The sequence below is a fragment of the Sinocyclocheilus grahami genome, unplaced genomic scaffold (genome assembly GCF_001515645.1).
Source record: "Sinocyclocheilus grahami isolate Dianchi unplaced genomic scaffold, SAMN03320097.WGS_v1.1 scaffold160.1, whole genome shotgun sequence".
Taxonomy (NCBI): Eukaryota; Metazoa; Chordata; class Actinopteri; order Cypriniformes; family Cyprinidae; genus Sinocyclocheilus; species Sinocyclocheilus grahami.
In genome coordinates, this window is record NW_015505339.1 from 2,387,869 (window position 1) to 2,411,688 (window position 23,820).

The window sequence follows — 23,820 nt, forward strand, 5'->3', positions numbered from 1 at the left end:
ATAATTTACAAAAACAGATAACTCTGTTTTTAACAATTTTCAAAAATTATGTTTTTTCATTGTGCATTCCAATTAATCTCAATAAAACTGAAGTTGGGTTATTTTGATTTGGAAAAAATAACTAAAAAATACTAGCTAACTAACACAATAAAACAATAAAACATAACATAATAAAAACATGATTTTTGAAAATTAAAAAGAAGTTTTTGCAAATAAACTCTTCATATATATATATATATATATATATATATATATATATATATATACACACATATACATTTTATTTTTTATTATAAATTAAAATTATTATTGAAAATTATTTTATTATTTGACTTTGAATTACATATTTTTTTAATTCTTTTATATAATCTGTATATTTTATTTCTATGAAAGCCCGTTTCAGCTAGTATATATAGTATTTATATATAAACTGTTATGTAATATCTGAAATGGACTGCATATGTAAATTAATTATCACATTGAACCTCACCTGATGATGCTGTCCACACAGTTGATCTGCTGGTAGGATGGAATGTGTGGCTGTTTCCGCGCTTCTTGCAGAGACTGCTTTAGATGAGCTCGAATTCCCAAACCCTGACTAGTGTTCGGATGAACGCCTGCTGCCACCACTGACGGGAACACACACCGTTCAAATATGATTACATCAAGATGAGCTGATGAGATGACTGAAGACAGATGCAGAGAAGACATACTCCAGACCTGCAGCGGCTGGTCCTAAAGGTGTGAGCTTCCTCCGGGAGTCCAGATACGCCTGCTGGCCCCAGTTCTTCACTTTATTGACATCAGCACAAAACTGCTGCAATGCCATCTGCAAGACGAAAGAGCTATCGTAAGGCCCATGCAAACCAACATTCATATGTGACTTTACATGCACATTCAGACGTACTGGTTCTCTGTGCGAATCCTCCCAGAGGTTTCCGTTACTGTCGCTGGACGACGCCACACTGATGTAGTGCTCGTGGGAGCCATTACTACCCAGACTGCCATAGCCACTGGATCCATTATTATGAACCGGCTGAGAGGAATACAGATATGATCAAACCAGCAGCTCAGATGTGCTTGACAACTGTAGTGATGCCGCATATGAAGCAGTAGTGATGTTACATATGACACTGAAGCTTCAAAGCACATCGGGTAAGCAGCGCAATTTCTCACGAAGCTCTGTGCCGGAGCACGTATTGTTTTCAGAGAATCACATGATCAGCAGAAAATGAAGCCTCACTATCTGTCAAATCACGTGAGCATGTCGGAATGTTCGAAACCCCAGATCTTACTTTACGAGTACGTTTTCATTCAGACTTATTCAATTACATTTTTAAATACCCAGCCATACAAGTAAAATGAAGAATAGAAACAATTTCAGAATTTTTTTTTTTTGCATATTCAATTCATATGTGTACATTATTCTTCTATTACATCATATTGATATTCATATTGGCATTTAATGGGTAAATTATTTTATCAGAGAGAGAATTTTAACAAACACACACACACACACACACACACACACACGTCTGGTCAGCTATCCTTGTGGGGACTCTCCATAGGCGTAATGGTTTTTCTACTGTACAGACTGTATATTCTATTGCCCTACACCAAGCCTACCCCTCACAGGAAACTTTCTGCATTTTTAGATTTTCAAAAAACTTAATTCTGTATGATTTATAAGCTTTTGTACCCATGGGGACCACAATTTAGGTCCCCACCGTGACACGAGTCCCCATGAGTCTGTGTGTAGTCAGGTTTAAGTCCCCACCAGGATATATAAACCAGTACACACACACACACACACACACACAATTTTCACAGGCTTTTGGCAGCTATATTTTTTATTGACCACCAGATTTTATATTTTTGACACTCGCGATTTGAATCTTTTCCCGAAACAGTCAGTGGAAAGCCTCAGTGCTTCATGAGGCTTAATTTGCCCATCACTATGAAGCAGTGTTCTTTTAGTATTATTTTTATTCTATTAGAGCATTGGTCTCAAACTCAGTTCCTGGAGGGCCACACCTCTGCACAGTTTAGCTCCAACCCTAATCAAACACACCTGATCCAGCTAATCAAGGTCTTCAGGATCACTAGAAACTTCCAAGCAGGTGTGATTTGGAGCTAAACTCTGCACAGCTGTGGCCCTCAAGGAACTGAGTTTGAGACCACTGTATTAGAGTTTGTATTCATATTTTCTCAATTTTAATTTTAGTTTACTTTCTAATCATTTTTTATTCTTAATTTCATTTTTGTTCCTTTTAAATATTACAATTTATTTTTTCTTCAGTTTTAGTTCAATTTTAGCTGTTTATATAGCTTTAAGTAATTAAAAGAGTTAATTGCCTACATTTTGTTTACAATTTTTATTATAATATGTATATTTTATTTCTACGAAAGCCCGTTGATTTTTTTTCTTTTGCCCTTTTTTTTTTAGTAAAATATGTTTAATGGACAGTGTAATTATCGTGATAATTATCGATATCGACTGAAAATCTTTTTGGCCATATCGCCCAGTCCTACTTCTATGTATATTAATGTATATTAACGACTGATTTTAGGTTTTAATAAGTTTATTTTAACAGCTTTTATGTATTTTGGGTGTGTTGCTCACACAAAGTCATCCATGCAAAACTATTCAAAACTAGTTTAACAAGGTTTGGGGTCAGTGAGATTTTTTTTTTTACATTTTTGACAGAAGTCTCTTATGCTCACCATGGCTGCATTTGATTAAAAATACAGTAAAAACTGTAATATTGTGTAATATTATTACCATTTAAAATAACTGTTTTCTATCTTAACATATTAAAATGTAAAATGTAATTTATTCCAGAGATGCAAAGCTGAATTCTGAGTACTGAATTTTCAACAGCCATAATTTCATTTAACTTAATATTTTTGAGGGAATCATCATGTATTTTTTCAGGATTATTTCATGAATAGAAAGTGCAAAACAAATTTCCGTAACATTATAAATGCCTTTACTGTCACTTTTGAACAACTGGCCTGCAAAAAGCTTGCTAATGTGGCTTGTCCTCTGTGGATTCAGTGATCTCTCACCTGAAGGAAGAGCTTGTAGATCTTGGCTTGCAGATCTTTAACGTCCTCACACATGATCAGCTGCTTGGCTTTACTCCGCACGGCAAAAACGTCCTCATTCAGAGGTCCACTACAGAGAAGACACACAAAAACAAGTGCTTCTGTATGAGCAAATGTCAGTGTTTGGACACCCAACACAACTGGGGCGCTCCTGAGCCGGCGCTTACGTGCGAACTTTGTGTCTGCCGATGATGAAAGCCACCTTACGGCTCCAAGGGTTGATGAAGCTGGACCAGCTGGAGTCCAAGGTGATGTAGTCGCCGTTCTGACACCGAAAGCGGATGGGCGTGTGTTCAAACGGAGGCTGGCCCGCGTACTTCAGAACTGAAGGGATCAGGACACATTTTATTAAGACCTTATACAAGTCTGATAAAGACTTCACAATGTAGAAAAGTCATAAGAGATGTACGTACTTTTGCGGTGCATGGCCAGCATGAGCAGGCGGTCGTCTGGATGAAGGCAGGCCAGAACTGAGGTACCAATCAGGTCCTGAGGGAGGTAGCCGAGCAAAGGCACCGCTCTGAAAAACACACACGACAACTAACACATGAGGAAGAATTTCACAGTAGCTACTTTACCACAAGAAAATGCATTTGTTTCAAGTCTTTGCCGCTAAAATGCTCGTCTTATGCTATTGATTAAACGTGATGTTTGAAATCAGTCCAAGTCAAGTGTTATTTGTACTGTAAAAGACTTTCAATTCTAGCAAGATACTGAACTAATGTGGCTGACTACTTTCAACTTAAAACTACTTCATGGTCGTGTGGTTAAACAAGGGCTAGCATAACACCCAGTGAGTACTACAGAATAAACCTTAAAGGGGTCCTATTATGCTTTTTCCCTTTTTCAAATTTAGTTAGTTTGTAATGTTGCTGTTTGAGCATTAAAAAGATCTGCAAAGTTACACAGTTCAAAGTTCACTTCAAAAGGAGATATTTTATTTAACAGAAATCACTTTTCAAAAACTACAACGAACGACTCGCTTGGACTACAATGCATATTTTCCGGGATTTGTGATATCACAAATACAGAAGCTGCTGACTGAACATTACTAGTTTATTTGGTAAGCAGCCATGTAAGAAGTCGGAAACTTTTTACAGATACTTACTAAATAAACAGATACATGGATAGACATTGATTAGAGTTGAAATGATTATTATTAAAATGATTCATTTTTAATTTAAAGAGGTGACAAACAAGCAACAGGACAAACACTTTATTATTACTATTACACTATTATTATTACTAATGTTGCTCAGCTTTACTCAACATATGTGCAACATATTTTATACTTCTACTACTACTACGCTGCTCAGCCATATTCTGTGCAACATTATATTTTCAAATAATAATAATAAGCTGCTCATCTATACTCTGTGCAACATAATATTTAATAATAATAATAACAACAACAACAACAACAACAACAACAACAACAACGTGCTACTCAGCTTTACTCCATGCAGCTAATGATTGGAAATACATTTTTTAAATAATAATAATAATAAGCTGCTCATCTATACTCTGTGCAACATAATATTTAATAATAATAATAACAACAACAACAACAACAACAACGTGCTACTCAGCTTTACTCCATGCAGCTAATGATTGGAAATACATTTTTTAAATAATAATAATAATAAGCTGCTCAGCCATACTCTGTGCAACATAATATTTAATAATAATTACAACAACAACAACAACAACAACAACAATGTGCTACTCAGCTTTACTCCATGCAGCTAATTATTTTAAAATAATTATAATAATCATAATAATAATAGTATTATTATATTATATTATATTTAATTATTATTATTATACTATTTGCAACATAATACTTTCAAATAATAATAATAATAATAATAATAAAATAATAATAACAACACTGTGCTACTCAGCTTTAATAAAAAAATATATATATATGCCATTTAGCTTTACTCTGTGCAACGTATTATTTTAAAACAACAACAATAATAGTGCTGCTCAGCTTTACTCCACGCAGCATATTATTTTAAAACAGTAATAACAATTTATTATTATTAAATAAACACATGACCATTTGCCCAAGCTGCCGATTCCTTTACTAAAAGTCAAAATCACTCACCGGTCATCCACTTCTAAAAACACACAGCCTGGCGAATGAGTCGTGCTGAATATGCGCTTGTTCATGGGAATGCGAGGTGCTGATACTTTCAAATAATAATAATAATGAATAGATAATAATAATGACAACAATGTGCTACTCAGCTTTACTCCATGCAGCTAATTATTTTAAAATAATTATAATAATCATAATAATAATAGTATTATTATATTATATTATATTTAATTATTATTATTATACTATTTGCAACATAATACTTTCAAATAATAATAATAATAATAAAATAATAATAACAACACTGTGCTACTCAGCTTTAATAAAAAAAATATATATATGCCATTTAGCTTTACTCTGTGCAACGTATTATTTTAAAACAACAACAATAATAGTGCTGCTCAGCTTTACTCCACGCAGCATATTATTTTAAAACAGTAATAACAATTTATTATTATTAAATAAACACATGACCATTTGCCCAAGCTGCCGATTCCTTTACTAAAAGTCAAAATTAATAAAAAAAAATATATATATGCCATTTAGCTTTACTCTGTGCAACGTATTATTTTAAAACAACAACAATAATAGTGCTGCTCAGCTTTACTCCACGCAGCATATTATTTTAAAACAGTAATAACAATTTATTATTATTAAATAAACACATGACCATTTGCCCAAGCTGCCGATTCCTTTACTAAAGGTCAAAATCACTCACCGGTCATCCACTTCTAAAAACACACAGCCTGGCGAATGAGTCGTGCTGAATATGCGCTTGTTCATGGGAATGCGAGGTGCTGGAGACAAAGCAACACGCAAACACACACAAATAACGATCCTTTGATCAGACAGCCAAGAGTAAAAGCAAAAAAGGCATTTCACTTAACACTAAACTAACAATGCAGAATAACCATATTTCATTCCGGCAGAGTTAAACAAGTAACATATTCAGGTCATGTGACAATAAATTACTGCACTACTGTTTGAGAACGTGGCGAGGTGAAAGGTACCCTTGTATCCTGAGATGATGCGCTCGGCCAGGGCCAGACAGCACGGCTCCTCCTCTCCGCTCAATCCCTGAAACTTCAGCAGGTGCGGAGTGAGCCGGAAAGGACTATAACGCATTTCTCCATCTCTATTCTTCCCTCCTCTGAACACACACATAGAAAAACGTTTAAAAGACACATTTAATATTCAGTAATATTATCAGTTTGACTGCACTGACAACAGAGAGAACAAATGAGAAGAACTGAACAAAAATGAACGGGATAATTATAGTATTAGCTTCTGTAGAGCTGCTTCATAGATAGAAAAAATGGGCTTAAGGGGGCAGTCGTGGGCTAATGGTTAGAGACTCGGACTAGTAACCCAAAGGTTGCGGGTTCGAGTCTCGTACCGTCAGGGATTGTAGGTGGGAGTGAATGTACAGCGCTCTCTCCCACCTTCAATAACATGACTGAGGTGCCCTTGAGCAAGGCACCGGACCCCCAACTGCTCCCCGTGTGCCGCAGCAAAAAATGGCTGCCCACTGCTCCGGGTGTGTGTTCACGGTTTGTGTGTGTGCACTAATTCCGAGTATGGGTTACCATACTTGGCCACAAGTCACAAAAAAAGCGTGTGTCATAATTTGATGAACATTGCACTATTATTGAGCTAAACTGAATCAACAAGCTGAATAATTGAAGGACGTTACTGAAGGACTATTGTCTTGTTTATTACTGTGAAGCTGTTTTAAACCAATCTGTATTGTAAAAAGTGCTACATAAATAAATGCAATATTAATGAGACACAGATGAGAATGAGTAATAATGCTGTACAAGGGGCAATTCTGATAAGGTGAAACACACTGACCTGATTCGACAGAAGAAGGACTTGACCTCGGCACATTCAAACAGAACTGCTGCTACAGAGAGACAAAGAAAAATAGCATCTTTCATTCTTAAAATGAACATTTCAATTTATCAAAGCTGTTTGCATTATTCAATGCATGTGCAATATCAGTGACAGCCTCCAGAGCGACTCACCGCTGCCTGTGCCCACGTTCCAGGGCGGCAGCCCCGGTTGCGCCGTGTGCGAGTAAAACACATTGACGTCCTGATGGTACAGCAGCTCCACGAACTTGGCAGATTCCAGAAACTTCCTCTTGCAGTGAAGCACACTGGAGGCCTGTTCGGATGCGTAAACCACCTTCCCAGAGGCCAGAGAGAAGACCACCACAAACGTGTCCTGAGAACACCACAGAACTCCTTGTATATGTGAACTCCTTCCACAGAGACGGAACTCATTAAAGGAATAGTTCAACCAAAAATGAAAATCCTGTCATCATTTACTCCAACCCTTAAGTTGTTCCAAACATGCATGTGTTTATATACAGATATTTTGAAGAATGTTGGAATACTATGGAAGTCAGTGGGGACCAGCAACTGTTTGGTTTCCAACATTCCTCTCAGATCAGAAAATCTAAACGGTGCCTGAACCGATACTTATAAAAAAAATAATCACCAAAAAATGATGCATTGGCCATTAGCACTATAAACACATGATGTCTGTTTCATTCATACTGGACGTCAGAGGGTGCCCTCGCACAGAAAATCCACATATCCAGTCACAGAAGTAGCAACTCATGACCTCCAGGAAATCCCTTATATGGACAAAGGCACCACTATTATAGCTGCAACTGAGTAAACAGAACATATGAATGTTTTGAATGATAAAACAAAGACAACAAACACTTGACTGCGACAATATAGTTTACCTGTGTTATTCAAGCCATCTCTGGTATTTTCATAATAATTAAGTATATTTATAATCCATTGCTAATTGATGTATTCTTTTTAAAGTAGCCTATGGAACATATTTTCTGCCTCATTCTGTGATAAGAAGCCACATCAGATCACAAAAGGAAGCATTTGACTGGTGTTGTGGAGTAGTGGGCGACCGATATGGGTTTTTTGACAGCCGATGCCGATATCTTGGAAAGCAGGGTGGCCGATATAATTTTATTTATTTTAATTAATATTAAAGAAATTTGAAATCATTTGAAAATGGATTACAAATAATTGTGTAAAATAAACATACTTATACTTTAGAAAATAAAGCATTTTTCACAAATAAATAATTAATAAAAAATCTAATTGAATAGGAAGTAAACACTGTAACCAACAGGGCACTCAGTATTCTGGGAAGTTTGTGTGCATTGGGAATCATATATTTAGTTTTTTTTTCAAATAAAGCCAAGGTAACACTCATTTTACATACAGCACACAATGAAAATGACATGAACATGACAGCGGGCATATGCATAAAGCGCAGCATAATTTGAAATCATGAGTTTAGTTTGTCGATTGCGCGTCTCCAGTCAAGCAGAACTCTCCTCCTGTCCGCATTCAATTTGCACGGTGCCAGTGATGATGCTTCTTACGTTCGTTTCGGAGAACCAGAGGACAAATATTTCAATCGATCGCTCAGGCATGGCACTGAAATCTGCGTTCGGATTCAGTTCTAGTACATACCGGTTACATAGGTACCGGGGCCATATTGGTACCGGGTTTCGGTACCCAACCCTAGATATCAACTAGTTAACTGATTACATTAAAAATTGCAACCCAAACTTTCTGAAATGTAATGTTTTAATATACAAATGAGATCTAATTAAAGATGCACTAATCTGCATACAACTGGAGAACAGAAATCAGAACATTTTATATAGCCACGTTCACAATTATTGTTTCATTTTATTGACATATTAGAGTGAAAGATGTTTACAGAGGGGATTTCGAATATCTCTTTTTATCACTTATATAAATCAGAACATATTGACAACAGACAGAACAAAACAAGTATATGATCCACGTTTTAAGGAATAAAAAATTGTAAATTAGGCAAATGATATATAAACACAAAATTATTTTAGCATCACTGAGATACTATTATGGATTTGTTAATATTTTTAATTAGATTTTATTTTATGTTCTTTTAGATACATTTTTAGAAATGTAGTAGTGTTTTTTTTGTTGTTGTTGTTTGTAAATGTCTATATCATTTTAATGTTTACTTCAGTTTTAGTTTGATATTTTAGCACATCAAGTTAAACTTAAATGAAAATTTTGAATATCTTATTAACATTTATTTTAAGTTGAGAATTGTTTTTATGGGTTAAGTTTACATTTTTTGTTTTAGCTAACTCTAATAACTCGCAGGAAAAACCCCTGTGTAAAAACCTTCAGAATATAGACAGAAATAAAACGTGGAGAAATGGACATTTCTGACTTCTGAAAAACCCAAGAGAAAACCGCCCTTAAAGACAGGTATTGCAGTTCAAATCTACAGATGCAAATAAATACAATAGAAAAGTGTATTTTGGAATTTTTCCTTCCACTAGTCTGAACAACACATGATGAAAAGCCAAATAGCCCCAAATCTCAAAATTGACCAGTGAAAACAAACACGGCTTTGAGAGGAAACTCAGCAGGACCTACGGTGTTTTTCAGTGTGTGTTCTGATGTGATTCCCTCCAGCTCCTCCAGCATGCACACAGTAGCATCTCGTGTCTCCTCCAGTCCACTGCTCATTAGTAAGTTGTAGTACTCACTGTTTGCTGCAGGGAGCGGCAGAGGAAGAGTAAAAATGAGCCGAGCATGAGAACCACAATCTTTTAGTTAATCAGTGTTTGGTTTAAACAACAGAGCAGGTGGCTCACAAGAGACCATGCCAGATATTGCAACACCAGACTACTGGGAAATTTCACATAGCATTACATCACAGACTGAATAATGACATTTATTTCAAGTGATGGTAAATAAACATAAGCAGAAAAATAAACCCATATAGCCACTGGAGAAGCTTGAATTAATATTAATAAAATACATTTAATTAATAAAACTAAATGCATGATGATTAAATCCCTTAAAATATTACCATGATAACTATCATTTCCACCAAATAAACTCAATATAACCTTGCAAAAACTTTTTTCCTTACAATTGCCGTATACAAAACAGATTTTGAAAAACAAAAAAAATTGTAGAACTTGCAGCAAACCTATAGCAACACATTCAAATATGCCAAAAGAAGCGCATGTGCATGTGAAAATATGAACTTGCAGTAATTTGTGGCAAAATCGGTATATTTTGGTAAGGGTAACCACAGCGAAATGACAAATCTGAGAAGGAGTGAGACAGAATTAGCAGGGTTTTACTGCCAGCGAGTGGTTAGGACCTGGACTCGCCCTTCCTGCAGACGCAGCTGTTACATAATCCCAGACGCTCTGCTGCGGATCTGAATGTGTGCTGCCGTTATAACAGCAGTATGTGTGTGTGTGTGTGTGTGTTTATACCTTGTACTTGTTTGACACAGTTCAGTGCATAGTTCAGTGCCTCTACAGTACTGGCTTTACTGCGGCTTCTCTTCTCAGACGGCAGCCGTTTCTTCATCTCCTGCACCGTCTGCATCATCTCTCGGTGCGTCTGTTCACGGCCGTGCTCCGTCTGCTCACTGCACATGCACACATTTGTATTCATTCACTCATTCAACATTTGTTTGAATTTTAACCTAATATTAATTCATTATAATGGAAGCCCATTTCTGCCACACAAGAAAAAAATCTAAATGATGACAAAAAGTTGAAATTATGAGATACAAAGTCATAATTTTGAGATAAAAAGTTGACCATTTTACTTCAGAATTGTGACTTTTTATATAATAATAATTTCAACTTTTTCAAATTAATCTCAATTTGATCATTTTACCAAGCATGATTTTATGTGAAAATATTTGAAAAGTAATTAAGACTTTTATGGCATAATTATGGGGTTTTATCTAATAATGACAACATTTTTGTTAATTTTTCTCATAACTGATGTGTCAATTTTGACTTATCTCATAAAAAGTCATTAAAAGTAAAAAAAAAAAAACTTTTAATGTAATAATTATGTTTTTTGTTTTCAATTTTAACTTAGTATCATCATTACGACTATTTATTTCAGAATTATGATTTAACAAAGCATTATTTTGTTATTTTGGCGAATAATGATCACTTTTTATCTTGTAATTTAAACCTTTTGTCAATTTATCTCATAATTGACAGTGTGTCCGTTTCTACTTTTAATTTCATAAAGTCATAATTATGATGTAAAAATGTCAACTTTTAATGTCATAATTGACTTTTTATCTCATAAAATGTAGTAATTATGACATATCACCTTTTAATATTATAAGTGTGACTATCTCATAATTTCAATTTTTTATGTCAGAATTATTATTTAACAAAGCATAATTTTGTTATGTGGTGAAAAATTCTATGATAATTATAACTTTTTTGCCTTGTAATTTCAGCTTTTTCTCTATTTATCTCATAATTGACTTAGTGTGTCAATTTCGGCTTTTAATCTAATAAAAAGTCATAATTATGACACACATTTCAGCTTTTAAATCTCATAATAATGACTTATTTACTTTTTTTTTATTTATTGGTTAAACAAAGCAGGGTTTTGTTTTCTTATGTGGCAGAATTGGGCTTCCATAATTATAATAACTATATGGGTGTAGAAATTATTTGAAAAGTGAAGGGACTTTTATACACATAATGAAAATAGTTACATTAACATTTGATTTCAACACTAGATAGTTTCATCCTTTACAACTGAACACATTTTTTTTGTGTGTTTTGCATGCATCTTTCTTTACAATAAATGGCACTTTGCTATCCATTTTGTATCTAATACAACAACATTTTTAAGTGTTCAAATACTTTTTAAGAGCACTGTATGATCCATGACATTAATGCATATCTGCCAATACGAATGGAGTTTCGTTACCGCAAAATTTCAGTTCTAATGCAAATATGTGGTTGTGACGGTTTGAGGTGGGTTCGTTTACCTGCACTCCGTGTGATGAGCGCTATGAAAGCTGGACGATGACGAACCAGTGGCAGATTTTGAGCTGAAGACACAAAGAGATGAAGAAGAACTTGACTTGACCAGAAGTCTAATTTTATACACAAAATGCATACAGCTGGTCTAGAAGACAGTTTCAATTAGAACTGCGCTTTCAAAGATTTCTTAAAACTTTTTAATTAGGAAGAAAGAAAACACTCAAATGGACTTGTTAAAGTAGACTACTCACGATTTGGGGTTTATTCAAATCACAAACCCTCAGCATGAGCATTAATAATAGTGATTGTTGAACCTCTTGGTGCTTCCTGATCCCGTGGTGCTTCCAGGGCTGCAATTGGCTAAGGAGTGATGATGTCGTGACCCACCGACGCCATCGTTTCCGCTGCTGGAGTCGTGGCCACTGTTCATGTCCACATCCTCGTGCGTCTGCTCTCCTCCGCTCTCCTCACACCCCGCTGAGCTTTCCCCTCTGCTGGTTCTTCCTTGCTGCTCCTCAGCCTCCTCCTCCTCACCTGATCCGGATCCGCCGGTCCCGGGGTCCTGCCCGCTGTTAGTTTGGTCCGTCTGCCCCGCACGCTTGCTGGAGCCTGGAGAAGAGTTCTCCTCTTCTCCATCGGGAAAGCTGTCTCCTCCCGGCATTCCCTGCTGCAAGTTCTCCTCCGACTGCTGCCCACCTCTACTGAAGCTCTGATCTGCAATCTAGATGCTTCGCTGCTTTTGTCCACATCAACAATGTAGGAGAGTGTCTATAGAGAGATCCATGAGGATGATGTTTTACTAGATGCTTACGTAGAGTCTTCCACTGAAAGAACTGCAAAAGGAACATGGATAAAATAAATAAAGTTTGTGTGTGTGTGTGTGTGCATTTATACATACACATATATATATTTATACAGTATCTCACAGAAGTGAGTACACCCCTCACATTTTTGTAAATATTTTGTTATATCTTTTCATGTGACAACACTGAAGAGATGACACTTTGCTACAATGTAAAGTAGTGAGTGTACAGCTTGAATAACAGTGTAAATTTGCTGTCCCGTCAAAATAACTCAACACACAGCCATTAATGTCTTTTTACACCACCATTATTTTCCAGCACTGCCTTAACCCTCTTGGGCATGGAGTTCACCAGAGCTTCACAGGTTGCCACTGGAGTCCTCTTCCACTCCTCCATGACGACATCACGGAGCTGGTGGATGTTAAGAGACCTTGTGCTCCTCCACAGATGCTCAATAGGGTTTAGGTCTGGAGACATGCTTGGACAATCCATCACCTTTACCTCAGCTTCTTTAGCAAGGCAGTGGTCATCTTGGAGGCTCACTTTTGTGGCCAGAGGTTTAGACATGTCTGTGTGCTGAGTTATTTTGAGGGGACAGCAAATTTACACTGTTATACAAGCTGTACACTCACTACTTTACATTGTAGCAAAGTGCCTGTGTGCTGCGTATATTTATTATGTATGTTATTATTATTTAATGTTATGTATATTTATTACACATGCATGTATATGCTTCAGAAAAATAGGTTATGTTTATATATTAAATATATTTATTTATAATATAAATTATATGAATATAAATATAGACATGTAAATATATGTAAATAATATTTTCAAAAAATATATTGTATGTGTGTGCATTTATATATACATATTAAATATACACAGAACACACAAATATATATTGCAAACACAAACTTTTATTTTGTATGCGATTAATGATCGCGATTAATCGTTTGAGAGTGTTAATTTTAATCGAAAGATATATACATTGTCCAAAATATATGTTTTTTTCTCGCCCCTTTTCATAATGTATTTTAGCATTTGAAGCTCTGAATTTAATTTTCAATTTGGAAAATATGTTTTCTTCAGCTGTGCTGTTTACAACGTACAATAAATGAAATATAATTTGACCACGGTACATCAATATGATGAATTAAAGGGTTAGTTCACCCAAAAATGAAAATTAGCCTGTGTTTTACTCACCCTCGAAGCATCCTAGGTGTATATGACTTTCTTCTTTCAGACGAATCCAGTCGGAGTTATATTAAAAATTGTCCTGGCTATTCCAAGCTCTATCATTGCACTCAGCGGGTGTTGCAGTTGAACAGTCCACAAGTCGTCAAATAAAGTGCACGCATTCATAATAAAACATCCCTCACACGGCTCCGGGGGATGAATAAAGGCCTCCTGTAGCGAATCCATGTATTTTCATAAGAAAAATATCCATATTTCAAACAAGCGGAAGGCGTTCTGGTGGATGACGCAGGATGTATGTGTCGCATGCGCACCTCTGAGATATGCTAGTCTCGTGAGTTTGTTTATAGGAGCAAAGGAAGCAAAGTTTCCTTACTTTAGCAAAGGAAAACCAGTCTCCTCTTGGTTTATATCGAAATCCTCCAACATTTTTCTTTACAAATCCTTGTTTTGTGCATTCATCACTAATCACGCAACGCCGACGTCTTACGTCTTCTGCTGGAACGGCTTCCGCATATGACCGATAACGGAAGTGAGAGAAAAGTGTTTATTACATTTGAAATATGGATATTTTTCTTACAAAAACACATGAATTCGCTACAGGAGGCCTTTATTCACTCCCCAGAGCTGTATGAGGCATGTTTTATTATGGATGCGTGCGCTTTATTTGACGACTTGTGGACTGTTCAACTGCAACACCCGCTGACTGCAATGATAGAGCTTGGAATAGCCAGGACAATTTTTAATATAACTCCGACTGGATTCGTCTGAAAGAAGAAAGTCAAATACACCCAGGATGCCTTGAAGGTGAGTAAAACACAGGCTAATTTTCATTTTTGGGTGAACTAACCCTTTAAGCTTTTCAGAGCTCTGAATATATAGTGGGAGGTTACCTACACTGTCTAGTACAAAAAAGCAGGAAAACAACACATTCACCATATTTCATCTCATTAACTACTGGAATTATTGTATAATGGGGTGTTGATTTGCACATGCAGCACAAGATGTCCAAGTGTGAACATAATCAAATCAGCTTTCAAGCTCAAAAACAACACAAAAGCCCCAAGGTGTCTCAGACAGAAAGATTCATAACACATATTATACAACTGTCTGGCTTTATTCAGGACACTAATGTTACACACTCCTAACAGTTACAGTTAGGGTTAGTCCAGCTAAATATTTTACAAACTTTATTGTCCAAAGTGCCTCATAAGTACAAGTGTTTTACACAATAATAAAATATTTGAACCGACAACCTTCAAACTGCAATTTAAAAATTTTCGTAGATAATTTGTATTATTTGTATGGCAAAAACTGTAAGTCTGATTACTTGTATACATATGCACCAAAGTTTAATATTTCAGGTTATGGATTTGTTCTGGCTTCGCAAACATTACTAGATTCCAGGCCAGATCATTTCAATCAAATTTTTGGTGCCTGCATATCTGTTACGGTGTTGACGTCACACTTTCTATATTGTAGGGTCGTGACCTGTCTGTGTAATGCCTGCTGCCGTTTGTACAGAGACTCTGACGCAGTCATTCTCAAAATAGGCCGCGTCAGAGTGGGACTGGGTCAGGTATTAAAATTACAAAACAGACTTTCTGAACCCTGATTGTGCACAATTCAGACTGACCTCTCCGCTCATTTTAAAACACACAGGATTCAGTTAGAAACGGTCCAAAGCAAGTTCTAGGCAGGCTTTTTATAGTTAACTAAAACTGAAACCAAAAAACTAATTTTGTTATTTGAAATAAAAGAAACATTAACTGAAATAAAATAAAATATATAAAAACTTATTTCAGCATTCTCATTTTCATTTAGTTTATCCTGATGTACAAAAATAAAAAAATTATAAACTATATAGATAGACTATATATTAGAAAATATATAGATTACAAAATTAAATAAAAAAGTTAAAAAAAAAATTAAAAATAGAATAAAAATTAAAAATAATTTAAAAAAAATTTAAGTTTTTTTTTTTTTCATTTATTTCTTTATTTTTTGCTATTCTCCCTGACTCAAGAGTTAAATATCGTCCATCTATATATGCACAGTTTTTGGACATTTTTAAATAAGGTAAAACTTGAAAATGCACTTCAGCAGAACAGGGCGGCGGCAATCGGTGCTTTCAGTAATGCATTATGATTACATATGTGATTATATAATACAGGTCACGTATACACATTCATTTTTTTGTCATTCACATTTATGCACAACTGTTTCTTTGTCATATCTCATGTCTTTACAAAAAGCGATATGGGATCTTTTGCAACAGGTAATAATCTTTATGTACACTGTATACTACTGTGAACCATAAAACGCTACATGTATCTTTACTTTACAACTTTTTTTACATAGTAAAAAGCTAAGATAAGCTGAAACATGTCCTCAGGTTACAGACCAGACAGAGTGAAACTCCTTGTGTCCTGGAGAGGCAACTGTATGCTAAATAGCACTGGGACTTCAAAAAGGAGTAGACAGACAAATAGACAGAATACAAGCTTTAAAGCAGAAGTGTGTCATTGTTCTGCAACAATGCAGAAATAAAGACTTTTTAAACAGCTTTCCCAAACAGCCCCGCTCCAAACTCATGTAAAACTCAAGTCAGAGCTGGTTGAGATGGAAACGCTTAGCTTAAAGCACCAGTATCTACAACTATTTTTTTTCAGTATCTATCTACCTAACTACCCCTCTCTCTCTCTCTAGGTCTCTCTATATATAAGGGGTGTAATGATCCACGTATTAGAACCGAAAATTTTCAGTACAGGTTTTTTTGGTTCGTTACGCATGTGTACCGAACAAATACAGCATTGTTTTTAACCACTGCACGAGTGGAACTTCATTGCATTGTCACTTTCGATAAGTTTCAATCAGTGTTTCAACCACGCAAAGACATCAGCAAAAAATGTCACATAGCATTTCATTAACCTCAGGCAAGTCATCAGTGTCCACAGCTCGTTAGTTCGGTAGAGCAATGAAGTCTAGAGAGAATAAGGTAAAACTTGAAAATGCACTTCAGCAGAACAGGGCGGCGGCAATCGGTGCTTTCAGTAATGCATTATGATTACATATGTGATTATATAATACAGGTCACGTATACACATTCATTTTTTTGTCATTCACATTTTTGCACAACTGTTTCTTTATCATATCTCATGTCTTTACTACAAAAAGCGATATGGGATCTTTTGCAACAGGTAATAATCTTTATGTACACTGTATACTACTGTGAACCATAAAACGCTACATGTATCTTTACTTTACAATTTTTTTTACATAGTAAAAAGCTAAGATAAGCTGAAACATGTCCTCAGGTTACAGACCAGACAGAGTGAAACTCCTTGTGTCCTGGAGAGGCAACTGTATGCTAAATAGCACTGGGACTTCAAAAAGGAGTAGACAGACAAATAGACAGAATACAAGCTTTAAAGCAGAAATGTGTCATTGTTCTGCAACAATGCAGAAATAAAGACTTTTTAAACAGCTTTCCCAAACAGCCCCGCTCCAAACTCATGTAAAACTCAAGTCAGAGCTGGTTGAGATGGAAACGCTTAGCTTAAAGCACCAGTATCTACAACTATTTTTTTTCAGTATCTATCTACCTACCTACCCCTCTCTCTCTCTCTAGGTCTCTATATATATATAAGGGGTGTAATGATCCACATATTAGAACCGAAAATTTTCAGTACAGGTTTTTTTGGTTCGTTACGCATGTGTACCGAACAAATACAGCATTGTTTTTAACCACTGCACGAGTGGAACTTCATTGCATTGTCACTTTCGATAAGTTTCAATCAGTGTTTCAACCACGGAAAGACATCAGCAAAAAATGTCACATAGCATTTCATTAACCTCAGGCAAGTCATCAGTGTCCACAGCTCGTTAGTTCGGTAGAGCAATGAAGTCTAGAGAAGAGCATTTTGAGAAATATTAGACTATATACTTCATTATATTTTACTTGACCTGTTAGTGATGTCTTAATTATTAAAACAAAGCATACTTAAAGCCTTTATGTATAATGCATTATAACAGTTAGCTTATAAACTCATTGTTACACAATGCATTTTAAATTCGGTTATAATTATTTATGACAAGATATAATGTATTACAACGCACATTCCAAATAAGTATAATGCATTATTCCCCTTAATAACCCTTTATAATGCATTATGCATATAGGCTTGAAGTATTTTGCTTTCTCTAATGGATGATATTAGGCCACATTTTCCCTCACAATTGCCTGGTTATCTGATAACAAGCCTTGCCAAATTAAGAGTGTCAGTTTCACCGATATCTTGATAATGTGCAGTTTCTCGAAATATGGAATTTCAGTAAATATTGCATTCGAAAAAGCTGCATTCGTTTGCATCTGCATCACCCTGCTTTCTAATTACCTGCATCATCCATGAGAAAATCCATAACAGTTGACCACACATTTCCATGACTGTGTAAATTAACATGGTTTAAATAGGATACAGGTGGTTATACACGATCAGTATCAAATGTTCAATAATAAACGATAACTAAATACTTTCCTGGCTTATTCATAAGACTCCTAAGTTCTGAAGAATCACCTTAAGTAGTGAAACACCTATGATAGCTCGTGCAAATGTACATACTATTTTGATATTAAGCAACTACAGACCCCCACTATCTGACTTGCCCTATTAAAACACCATTGAGGATTCACTTAAGAAAAAAACAAACATCCTTCATAGTTTCCAAATTCCTAACAAACCCACAAGACAAGAATAACACCATCGCACATGCACGGCCACGAGTCTGCTTAAAGATATTCACATAAACCCGTCTGACCCGTGCATCTCTCACAGACCCGCGAACATACACTTATTATGTTATTTCTTTTAGCATGAAACAAGACAGACGGGCAGTGCGCGTGCGCACAGTTACATGCACAACCCAATGTAACGTTTCACGAAAAAAACACAAACAGGTTATTAAATATGCCACATATCAGAAATGAATGTTGATAAGTATATGATATAATTAATAACGTAATTATAATGTGGTATACCTTAAATCGCACAAGTCTCGAATGACGCGTTTCTCGTCTTATTAAACTCTCTTGAACATCACAGCACTAGCATATCTATAAATGTATCCCGCGCTCTTGAGATGCGTTAAAGAGGAGTACTTGATGTGTATGTTCAATAATCAGTTGCTCCAGTTTCTCATGCGTCTTACTCTGGAGCGCAACATGTCAGGCCCACGTGAGTCTGGCCGACCGGAGCCACGCCTGCTCGACTCCCATTGGTTGGAGCGTTTCCCCGTGACAGTCTGATTGGTCGAGGGCGTGGTCATGACGGCAGGCCAGCCGACTGGACTCACGTGTATGACCATGTTATAAACCGATGACAACAACGCCGCCCCCGGGTTAAATGAGGTCACACTGTACGGGTGCGATTACTTTTATTAAATAACTTGATGAAAAACGTAAAAATTCCTGATCTACTTTCGTTAAGACCCAGAGATACTTCTAATTAAACATGCATATCGCGCACGGTTAAGCTCATAAAGCTTGCGTGAATGTGCGCGGACAAAAATCGCAATGCGATTATAATTTTTGGGCCCTACTTGTACTTGTTGTTAAATAAGTCATTGAAAAGAGTAACATTTCGTGACTGTTAGGATCTGAACCAAAACTGTAGAGAAACCAAAAATACAAGAAAGTAGCCTACTGTGATGATAGCATGTTTGTTTAATTTGAAATATAACATAGTACTGAATATTAATTCATGACTGTGGCTGATAAACAGACATTCAACATCAATAGAGGATTCAGCGTTTTGTATTGTGTATTACTTATAACCAATCAATAGTTTGCATTTTTTAACATTTTTATTTTCATATTAATATATCATATTTCGACGTCTGTACATGCACTAAAGGTACTGTTAATGCCATTTAAAAGGTGCATAAGGAAATTATGTTTGGGTTTAGTCTTTACTATTCTAGAGGCAGATATGAGACTGCTTAATGTCTATCCAGATACTGTAGATACAGATAGGTGCTTGTTTCCATGGGATGGATAGATGGATAATTACCTTTACTCGCAATTACCTTTTTTATACTTTATATCGGGGAAAATACAGAATAGCGAGGTGTAAACTCAGAATTGAGAGAAAAAAAACTGAACTGTTGAGAGAAATGTACATTTGGAAATGTGAGAAAAAAATTCAGAATTTATATTTCACGATTCTTCATTTTTTTCTGAGAATTGCAAGTTTATATCGTGCGATTCTGACTTTTTTCTCAGAAAAAAAAAAAAAAAAGGTTTTATCCTGTGGTGGAAACAGGTTTCCACAATAGCTGGATTGAAAGGAAGTCTACTCGCTTATTCTTTATTACTGTGACTTCATCCTTAAGAAATCATTCTAGTGTTTTCATTCAGTACAGAAAATCATCTTAATCAAAAAGTGAGAAAGTGATTTGGAGCATCAGCTACTGTAATCCATGCAGCCTTTGAGAGTAAAAGCAATAAAAACTATTTATATACACTTAAGGATGTTAAATCCATGTTTTATTGAGCCAACATGGGCAATTCAACAGGCTTAACGGCAGTTTGTAAGGCCACAAGCATATAATAGCACTTGTTTACAATGTATACACATGTGAAACATACAAAGAAGATGCATACAAAAAAGCTCCGATAAGCAAATGTTTTGGCACCGTGAGCGAGAGGTGAAGAAAACACCAAAATACTACTGAAATCCTTGTTGAGCAAAGATATTTCCTAGCAAACTATTTCTACATAAGGCAATATGTATAATGCAGTTAAATTATTAGTGAATTATCACTTTGAAATTCAATCTTTTAATAATATCTCAAACTTATATATTTATATACATGTATATATATATATAATTTTTGTGCAGATATTCTGAGTAAAATCAGAGCAAAGTTATGGCAGTGGAGTTGTTTAAAGGCACGTCTGTGGTTGTTCAGGAAAGGCTCTTTTGTCTTGTTGGCCCAGAAAGACTGACGCAGCCAAAACAAGAGTGTCTGATCACAGCCGTCCATTACAAGAGTCCATGAGGGATTCATCAATGAGATCAGATGTTGGCAAATGGCTTTCACAAAAAGAGTTTTGGTCAATACGTTTTGGCCTCATGTTATCGTTGAAAGCATGCGTGTTATGGTTATGCATCATTTTGTAACCTGTACACTGTCAAGTCATTTGCACAGAGGAGTGTGTTAGATGTATTTGGAAATAGCATTCAGAAACATATTCAAATCCTAGTCATTAAAAACAAAACCTATAAAAAGAAAACAAACATTGAGGATAGTTTACAAGATATGCTTTTGAAAATCAGCAGGTTAGAACGTATTGGACGAGCATGCATTCATTATCTCTCTCTTCTTTCTGAAGTTGATACGCCTTCATATCCTGATCTTCTCCTCCAATTATAACCGGATTTCTGTCTTTATGACAGCGACCAGACTGAAAGAGAAATAAAGAGCAGGGTTCGAATTAGTTTAAAATGAATATACTTTCATTAAACTACTATGTATTTAATAATAATCAAATAAATTCTTCAAACTCTTAAATCGCAGGGCCGGCATCTCATGATCAATCTCTCATTTTGTACAACTGCCGCCCATGTAAGGGAGTTAAAGAGGCTGTGAACACTTTGATACTTACTGATAATGATGACAATGATGATCAAAACCACAGCTATCAAAATGGCCCACATCTGTAAAGACAACAAACAAATACACTTTGTCATATGATGCCTTAAGTTCAAATGTTATAAATTTTTTAGATTAATCTTGATAGGGATAGCATTTTATTTCATCTTGATTTTTCACAACTTGTGAGTGAGTTTCCAGGGTGAGTTGAAGTGAACTGTGGCGCAATAAGAGTTTCATTAAAGTGAAGTCGTACACAAGAGACAAACGGCCAAGTCAACATTTTCCTTTAATAACGTTAAATTTCCATTTGTTTCTCACCAAACCCTATTGTATACCCACACAACATTTGGAATACAGCACATGTTGCATGAGACTACTCTGCGATACTTTTGCGTCTTTTTATATTTTTGGTATAGAAATATTTTTTCTTGTTTTTTTTAATGTAAATGCAATGACCTTTAGCCAATTCAATAGGCTTAAAATGTCTTATTTTTAAATACATTTCTTAATATTACCTTTTGTAAGCACAAAAACTAATCTCAATGTATTTTAACAATAAGATATGAAATTATCAGTTGCATAATAATGTCTTTGTTTTTGCATATGAGCTTATGGGAAACTAAGGAGATGTTATATTACAGAGTTATATTATAGTTAAATGGTATACTTGTATTACAGATGCACAAAGAAAAAAAAAAAAAACAGGGACCAAATTTTCTGGAAAATACCCAATCATCTCTGAAGTCTTCATATTTAAAGAACGGATTTAAACCAAATGAGATATGAGAAAAATGATATGGTCTCTCGTGTGCATCTTTGTCTTACCTTGCAGTTCTTCCACCAGTATTTCCTCTTGAGTTTGGCAGCGCTGGTCTCAAACTGGGAAGCACCGGCCTGCAGGGCATCGGCACGATCGTCCAACTCGGACAGCTTCTGGTCTCGTTCCAGGACCTTATCGACATTCACTCTCATGATGTCCACCACCTAGAGGAACGAGAGGATTCCCGTTACAGGATTCTGGAAAAGTAATCAAGGTGAAGGAATCGTGCCATGCGTGTAAACAAACAGCTGTCTGAACACCGGTGCAGGTTTATTAATCGGTTGAACTATGTGAGACTTTTGGCAGGATGGCTGGAGACTTCTTAAAACCAGACAGGCAGCAGGAACATGTAATTTAATGGTCAGCATTTTAAACTAACATCACTGAGAGAAACACAGCATCACAACCTGATAGAACACGTTTCCAGTAACAGTTGTCTGTTCGCACTGCAAGCAAAAATGCTACGGGACAACAAAATCACAGCAAATCTGACCATATTTGATATAAAGTAGGATAGAGTAGATAGACTTTGGACCAATGAGATTTTATAGAACTAGGGCTGCCACTAACGACTATTTTTATTTCGATTAATTTATCGAATAATCTAAACGATTAATTTCCCACAAAAAGAATATTTTATTAAACCAAATGAAATCCAAATTTCTATGAAATACTTTTTTTTTTTAAAAGCAAAAGTGCAACAGAGTGCAAGCAGCAAGTGTCCATCTCATAATCCAAATCACTGAAATCAAAGTTCAGAATTATAGTGTAAGAATGACAACATATCCACGTGTTCTAGTCTACTAATAATACAATTATAATCAAAAAACACGTTTTAAAAGGAGTTTTTACCAGAATTTATTTAGGAGAAAATGTAAATGTGCAGTATTTCTGAAAAATCTATTAATTGGAGATGCTTTTGATTATTAAAATTTAATGGAACCATTAAAATGGAATCCAGAAAATAACGGAAAACAGAATTTGGTAAAGATAAAACTGTAAAAACTCAATTAATTAGACAGGCTTTTTGATTAATACATTTTAATTTAACCATTAAAACAGAGTATAGAAAAATGAAAATGGAAAAAAAAACTGAATTTGGAAATAAAACGGATTTCATAGGGCCCTATAATTATAATTTTTTTTGTGGTAATAAAAATAGATGCAAGTGAACAATAGCCTTTAAAATGACTGAAAATACATATATAATAGCAATGAGGCAATAATAATTAGTTCAAATAAAGTATCAAAAGCAAGAAAT

At 35.4% G+C, this 23,820-nt stretch overlaps 2 protein-coding genes across 2 annotated transcripts in view; both read right to left on the minus strand.

Annotated features, from left to right (window-relative positions):
* The window catches only part of LOC107592896 (period circadian protein homolog 3-like), a 30,897-nt gene extending 11,594 nt beyond the window's left edge, over window positions 1–19,303 (minus strand). Inside the window, exons 1-15 of the mRNA XM_016282472.1 lie at window positions 19,122–19,303; window positions 12,398–12,916; window positions 12,089–12,151; window positions 10,548–10,705; window positions 9,691–9,809; window positions 7,237–7,438; window positions 7,064–7,115; window positions 6,223–6,362; window positions 5,931–6,009; window positions 3,522–3,628; window positions 3,276–3,432; window positions 3,070–3,178; window positions 908–1,036; window positions 721–829; window positions 491–629 (exon numbers count right to left, since the gene is read on the minus strand). Coding sequence (XP_016137958.1) covers window positions 491–629; window positions 721–829; window positions 908–1,036; window positions 3,070–3,178; window positions 3,276–3,432; window positions 3,522–3,628; window positions 5,931–6,009; window positions 6,223–6,362; window positions 7,064–7,115; window positions 7,237–7,438; window positions 9,691–9,809; window positions 10,548–10,705; window positions 12,089–12,151; window positions 12,398–12,744 — 1,910 coding nt within the window. The 5' untranslated portion in view covers window positions 12,745–12,916; window positions 19,122–19,303. The remainder of the gene's footprint in view (window positions 1–490; window positions 630–720; window positions 830–907; window positions 1,037–3,069; window positions 3,179–3,275; window positions 3,433–3,521; window positions 3,629–5,930; window positions 6,010–6,222; window positions 6,363–7,063; window positions 7,116–7,236; window positions 7,439–9,690; window positions 9,810–10,547; window positions 10,706–12,088; window positions 12,152–12,397; window positions 12,917–19,121) is intronic.
* A 1,898-nt stretch (window positions 19,304–21,201) lies between these two features.
* Window positions 21,202–23,820, minus strand: part of LOC107592867 (vesicle-associated membrane protein 3-like) — a 13,939-nt gene continuing 11,320 nt past the window's right edge. The window contains exons 3-5 of the mRNA XM_016282440.1: window positions 22,565–22,723; window positions 21,750–21,801; window positions 21,202–21,548 (exon numbers count right to left, since the gene is read on the minus strand). Coding sequence (XP_016137926.1) covers window positions 21,532–21,548; window positions 21,750–21,801; window positions 22,565–22,723 — 228 coding nt within the window. The 3' untranslated portion in view covers window positions 21,202–21,531. The remainder of the gene's footprint in view (window positions 21,549–21,749; window positions 21,802–22,564; window positions 22,724–23,820) is intronic.